At 54.8% G+C, this 6082-nt stretch overlaps 2 protein-coding genes across 2 annotated transcripts in view; one reads left to right on the forward strand and one right to left on the reverse strand.

Annotated features, from left to right (window-relative positions):
- PTSG_12971 (uncharacterized protein) overlaps positions 1 to 5137 on the forward strand; it is a gene marked incomplete at both ends in the record, with an annotated part of 7727 nt that extends 2590 nt beyond the window's left edge. Inside the window, 16 exons of the mRNA XM_004989283.1 lie at positions 590 to 649; positions 838 to 892; positions 1171 to 1244; positions 1384 to 1476; positions 1751 to 1864; positions 2070 to 2167; positions 2422 to 2476; positions 2774 to 2891; positions 3087 to 3193; positions 3366 to 3465; positions 3621 to 3801; positions 4025 to 4082; positions 4320 to 4388; positions 4546 to 4737; positions 4929 to 5003; positions 5057 to 5137. Of these exons, the coding sequence (XP_004989340.1) occupies positions 590 to 649; positions 838 to 892; positions 1171 to 1244; positions 1384 to 1476; positions 1751 to 1864; positions 2070 to 2167; positions 2422 to 2476; positions 2774 to 2891; positions 3087 to 3193; positions 3366 to 3465; positions 3621 to 3801; positions 4025 to 4082; positions 4320 to 4388; positions 4546 to 4737; positions 4929 to 5003; positions 5057 to 5137 (1530 nt within the window). The remainder of the gene's footprint in view (positions 1 to 589; positions 650 to 837; positions 893 to 1170; positions 1245 to 1383; positions 1477 to 1750; positions 1865 to 2069; positions 2168 to 2421; positions 2477 to 2773; positions 2892 to 3086; positions 3194 to 3365; positions 3466 to 3620; positions 3802 to 4024; positions 4083 to 4319; positions 4389 to 4545; positions 4738 to 4928; positions 5004 to 5056) is intronic.
- Positions 5138 to 5539: 402 nt separating this feature from the next.
- Positions 5540 to 6082, reverse strand: part of PTSG_09980 (pre-mRNA-splicing factor 38A) — a 3712-nt gene continuing 3169 nt past the window's right edge. Inside the window, exons 7-8 of the mRNA XM_004989284.1 lie at positions 5841 to 5976; positions 5540 to 5690 (exon numbers count right to left, since the gene is read on the reverse strand). Coding sequence (XP_004989341.1) covers positions 5622 to 5690; positions 5841 to 5976 — 205 coding nt within the window. The 3' untranslated portion in view covers positions 5540 to 5621. The remainder of the gene's footprint in view (positions 5691 to 5840; positions 5977 to 6082) is intronic.

Consider the following 6082-nt stretch of genomic DNA (forward strand, 5'->3'; position numbering starts at 1 on the left):
GCTAGCATTGTTCATGGTTCAGCACTCGTAGACATCAGACATGCCGTTTACGTCATGATGCCGTCATCTCCGCCCAGAAATCTGAAGGCTGCCCATGTCTACTTTGTAGGTAGGTTCTCATTGAGTAACAGAGAGAGAGAGTGATAGTCATTGTTGTTTGTTTCGTCACTGTGCTAGCCGAAAGCATTGGTATACATACTATACAGGCAGGATAATAGCGTACACAATACTGCATTATTATCTACCTAGTATACTGCCTGTTCTCCTATAGACGAATCGACACCTTCCGGGTCAACTCCAGGTCAGACGCAACCTTCTCCACACACCAACACTAACACCGGAGGACCTTAATCAGTCGACGGAAAGCTGACTGCCGTCGGATACTGTAGACGTAGGCAGTGGCATGGTGATACGGAGCAGCTCATTTAGATACACACACACACACACACACACACACACACACACACACACACACACACACACACACACACACACACACACACACACACACACACACACACACACACACACTAACAACCCCTTCCCCTTCCCCTTTCCCCCAATGCCTCCACTTGCCACTGGCTTGCAGTTGACGCATCAGCTGATCATGCCCATCTCGGCCTACCACCCGCTCTTCTCATATCTCCTGGTGAGTGAGCCCCGCGCACCCGCCTCCCCCTGCACGGGGTGCCCTTGTGTGTTGCACATTCGTGTGTCGTGTACTTTATGGACAGTATTGTTCCACCGCCCACAACTGTCTGTCGCACCACACCCTCACCCCTCACCGCCCCCTTCGCTACCGCTTGGCTGCGTTGATCGCTGTGTGTTCACCACCAGAGCGATATTGGGCGCCCAGACGTGGCGACACGCGGATGGCTTGGGCTGCTCCAATGTACGTGACGATGGCACCGCAGTGGCAGGCACCCATGCTGCTGCTGCCGTTGGAAATTGGTGTTGCTGCTTTTCAATGGGGAGCGACTACAATCGCGGTTGAAACTCACGGAACACACACACACACACACACACACACATTCACACACACCACACGCACGCACGCACATTTACACACACATTTACACACACATTCACACACATTCACACACATTCACGCACACTCACACACACATACGCAACACTTACACAACACATGCACAATGTGCAACGCTGCAGCGCTTGTTGCGGACGGCACCATTGATCGGGACGGTACGGCATCTGCGCTGATGCTCGCACTCAACACTGACGACGTGAGATGCGCACTCTGACATGCATTGCGAGATCTGGGGTGAATTGTGATCTGAGATGATGACACGTGCACACACAGACTGCCACCCGTGCGCGCACTCACGTTCACATTCACATTCACACTCACGCATACAAATGCAGGCTGTGAGCTGTCTGAAAGCGCTGACGATTGATCTCATCTCCAAATCGGACAACAGCGCCACGCTCTTTCGCAGCAATTCCCTCGCATCCAAGGTGCAGTGTTCTTGGGATTGTGCTGCCTTAGCTGTGCTTGTGTATGTGCGCTTGCGTACTTGTATTTGTGCATGTGCATGTGCGTGCGTGTGCGTGCGTGCGTGTGCGTGCGTGCGTGTGCGTGTGCGTGCGTGCGTGCGTGCGTGCGTGCGTGTGTGCGCGTGTGTGCGTGTGTGCGTGTGCGTGCGTCTGTGTCTGTAATGTGCTGACTCACAGCTCTCATCCTTGCTTCGCTTCTCGCCGAATACTGTCTTGTACGCGCGTGTGTGTGCAGTGCGCGGACCACTTTATGAAGATTGTCGGGCTGCCGTATCTGCACGAAACGCTCAAGGAGATCATCGATGACATCTTCTACGAGAAGAAGGACTGCGAAATTGACCCGTCAAAGGTGCAGTGGCAGTCGCATTGATGTGCAGTGTGGGCGTACTGATGTGTGCGCGTGTGCAGTATGGTCGTGCTGATGTGTGGGCACGCTGAAGCGGTTTCACACGCCAACAGCTGTCACACCCCACCAATCACACCAATGCCGTTCCCGTATTCACTGCTCTATTGTTGCCTCCCGCCTGGTGCGCCCCCCCCCAACGCGTGTTCAGATGAGCAGCAGCTCGCCGAGCGTAATCAAGCGCCACGCAACAGACCTCACGCGCTACCTCGAACGCATTCTCGACAGAATCTTCTCCTCCTGCGCCAGGTGATTGGTGGTGGTGGTGGTGGTGGTGATAATTGGCAGGAGTGGTGGTGGCGGTGATGGCGTTAATGATGGCGTTGGTGATGGTGATGGTAGTGGTAGTGGTGGTGATAAGAAGAATTCGGTGAGGGACAGTGTGCTGGTGCGCCGCTGACTAGTTCTTCATGGACGAGTTCTTCTCCCCATATGCCCGCCCTGCTCGCGGTGTTCACTCCACTCCACTTCTCACCCCACCCATTCGCCGTCATCGCCACCAGGTGCCCCTGGCCGATGCGCGCCGTGTTCTCAAACATCCGCAGCGCCGTCGAGCAGGTGACATGATGATGATGATGATGATGATGATGATGATGATGGTGGTGGTGGTGATTGATGATGGTGGTGGTGGTGGTGGTGGTGGCGCTAACAAGAACGATGTCACACGTTTCCACCAAAAGTTCCTGCACGCTGTTGCTCAGTCGTGTTCATCATCATCATCACCACCACCACCACCACCACCACCACCACCACCACCACCACCACCACCACCACCACCACCACCACCACCACCACCACCACCACCACCACCACCACCACCACCACCACCACCACCACCACAATCCATCACGCCAGAACGAGGCGCTGGCCAGCAGCACGAGCGGTGACGATTCGAGCACGCCCTACACCGCCGTCAGTGGATTTGTCTTCCTGCGCTTCTTCGCCCCCGCCGTCCTCTCCCCAAAGCTCTTTGGTGAGGGCACACGCACTACACGTGCGCCCTGTAAAACAGGGTACCACCCATGACCACGCAGTCGAATCGTCACCACTTGCCACAGCATCTAAACCACCGCTACCACAAAACCACCGCTTACCTCCACTTGACCGCCTCTCACCACTACTCACCACTACCGCCCGCCACTCACCACCACCACCACCCTGAATTCAGGGATGCGGGAGGAGCTGGCAGATGCGACGACGGCGCGAACACTGACGCTCTTGGCCAAGGCGCTACAGACCATTGGCAACCTCGGTAGCTCAAACTTCGCCGTCAAGGTCCGTGCCTGCTGGTGTGAATTGGCGCGATGGTATGTGCGAACTACTGTGCATAGGTCAATCAATTATTGGACATGTGCGTCACATTGCATCCTGCCTGTGTTCATGTGCTAATTGTACGCATCACAACACACACGCACACGCATACACACACATACACACTGGTGCACAGGAGCAATACATGGCGCCGCTTGGCCCTGTGATTGACAAGAATGTGCCCCGGGTGAAGGCGTTTATTGACGAGCTCTGCCGCGTCAGCGCCATTGCTGCCCGTACGTTTGCGCACATGCTCTCGGATCCTGGGCAGGCCTTGAACCAGTGTGGGCTTGCGTGTTGAAGCGAACGAATGTTCACCTCTCACCAGCATGATTTTGTTTGCTCCCACCCGTTCGCACACACACACATACACATACACACATGCCAACAGATGCGAAGGAGTCTGTGCAGATGGATGCCGGGAGCGACACGCTGATTGCAGCATCGGCCAAGATGCCCGTGTTGGAGCCGGGTGCCAAGTCGTTCAAGAAGAAGATTGTCAGCCTCACCCGGCACATGCTCATGTGGCAGAAGTCGCCCAGCGAAACGCCAGCGCGCCTCCTGCTGAAGGAGTACGTGTGCACAAGCACGAGTGTTCGTGCACGTACATATGTTCGTACGTGTCTGTGTATGTGAAACAGGAGAGTAGAAGACATTCAAGTGTGCATCAGTGTGTGTGTGTGTGCATACTGTCCATGTGAGCGCGCATGCTCTGTCAGCGCCTTTCTTTCATGGATGGCCTGGTGTTTGACTGATCATGGGTCGTTGGTGCATTGATTGCGCAATGACTTGCAGCGTGATCAACGTGGAGCGGATGGAACCAAACACGTTTGACAAGAAAAACCTCGTCCAGGTACTTACCAGCAAGCCATGCAGTGGTGGTGTGCGTGGTGTGCGTGCGTGCATGGGTGCGTGCGTGCGTGTGTGTGTGTGTGGTGTGTGTGTGGTGTGTGCGTGGTGTGCGTGTGTGTGTGTGGTGTGCGTGTGCGTGTGCGTGTGCAAGTGAGGTACGGGGCTTGCACGTTTGTCGTACAAGGTAAACCTTGTTCTTCTTTCACCTACATGATGCACTCGTTCACAACCAACGCAGGTGTTGACGGACGATTCAAGAGTTGTGCTGTCGCTCAGTTCTGCACAAGAAGTCACCACCTGGCTCAAGGTGTGTTGTGTTGCGTACGTGTGGAGTGCGCAGACGATCACTGTCACGGTTGCACGTGAAAAGTTGAGTGTTCCACACACACACACACACACACACACACACACACACACACACACACACACACATACACACACACACACACAAACTTTGTTTTCAGTTCTTTCGCGAGTTTCTGCGTGGAAGTGGCGCGTACATTCGGTCTGCGTGTCACGCGGGGACATTCAAGAAGAACAAGTGGACGTGTTGTGGACAGAACACACAGGATGCTGCACCATGCAGCAAAGCACACACCGCTCTCGCCCTCAACTCGTTCTCGCTCGCCCTCTCGGAGAGCGAACGCATGCACGCCGTGAGTTGATGCGCGCGCTCGTGTGTTTGTGTGCGCGTGTGTTTATGTGTGTGTGTGCGTGTACTTGCAACCGCTTCCCTGTCACATTGGAGCAACCACCTTTGCTTGCGCTGCTCGCACCTTTTCACTGTCCCATTCACACCAACAACCCCTGTCTTGTATCCTCCGGCCCCCCAACCACCCACCGACAGCTGTATGCCATCCTCGTGTCGCTGCTGCCGCGGCTGCAAGAGCTGCAGGGCAGAGCATCGAGGGTGACCAAAGGGGTGGGGGAAGGGGCGTCATCTCCAACCTCGTCGACATTCTGCGAATGCTTGAGATCCAGCAACTGCTGCTGCAGAAGCCCCGTGTCTCCCGGCGAAGGGCGTCATGGGCGCACAGCGGGCTCATCCGCGCATAGTGCAGAGCACACCCACACACCCACACACAGACACACACAGACACACAGACACACAGACACACACAGACACACACACAAAATGTCCGTTTGCGCTCTTCTGTGGTTGCACCCTTCCTCTGCTGTACATGATGGGGCCTGTGCTGTTTGCCCCGGCGTTGTCTCTGTTACCAGTCTCCTTCCTGTGTGGGCTGTGAAGTTGTCACATGTCATTTCACACTTCAGTTGTACAAAACAATTCCCTTGTTGTTTGTTGCCTGCACGTTACATGCCAGCAAGAAACCAAACGAACACACACACACAGGGTGTTCGAATCTATCTCGTTTACTTGGTGATGTGACAAAAACAGATGGAAATGACGATCAGGGCAATGCCACAGTTGTTGACGACATACACGAAGAGACAGACAGACAGACAGACAGACAGACAGACACACACACACACACACACACACTAACACAAAGACATGAACATCTGCGCAAGCGAGCTACTTGAGAGGAGCCATGCCCAGTTTTGCGCGGAGTGCGTTCATCTCTGCAATTTCGTCCTCGGGTGTCTGCTCGCCACAAGACAGACACGGCGACGCAGCAAACGATGTGAGAGAAGCAGAGTAAAGCAAAAAAGCAAGCAGCAGGGGGCGCGTACTCATAGAACAGCAACGACGACAACAACAACACAACACCATCACGACCAACAAGCAACCCACCTTTGCGGTGTCCTTGCTGCCTTCCGCCTCGCTGTCCTTGTCACGCTTCTTCTTTTTCTTCTTCTTTGAGTCCTTCTGCCCTTTAAACCGCAGGCGGTGCGATCCAGAGCCACCGGAGGATGCGCTGCTCTCAGCCCTTCAAACACACGCACACGCACACATGTGAGCATTACTTGTAACGGGAATGGTGACGTTGTGTCACGGTGCATGTGATGTGACACCCACACACCCACCCACACATG

The sequence above is a fragment of the Salpingoeca rosetta genome (genome assembly GCF_000188695.1).
Source record: "Salpingoeca rosetta unplaced genomic scaffold supercont1.30, whole genome shotgun sequence".
NCBI classification, from domain to species: domain Eukaryota; class Choanoflagellata; order Craspedida; family Salpingoecidae; genus Salpingoeca; species Salpingoeca rosetta.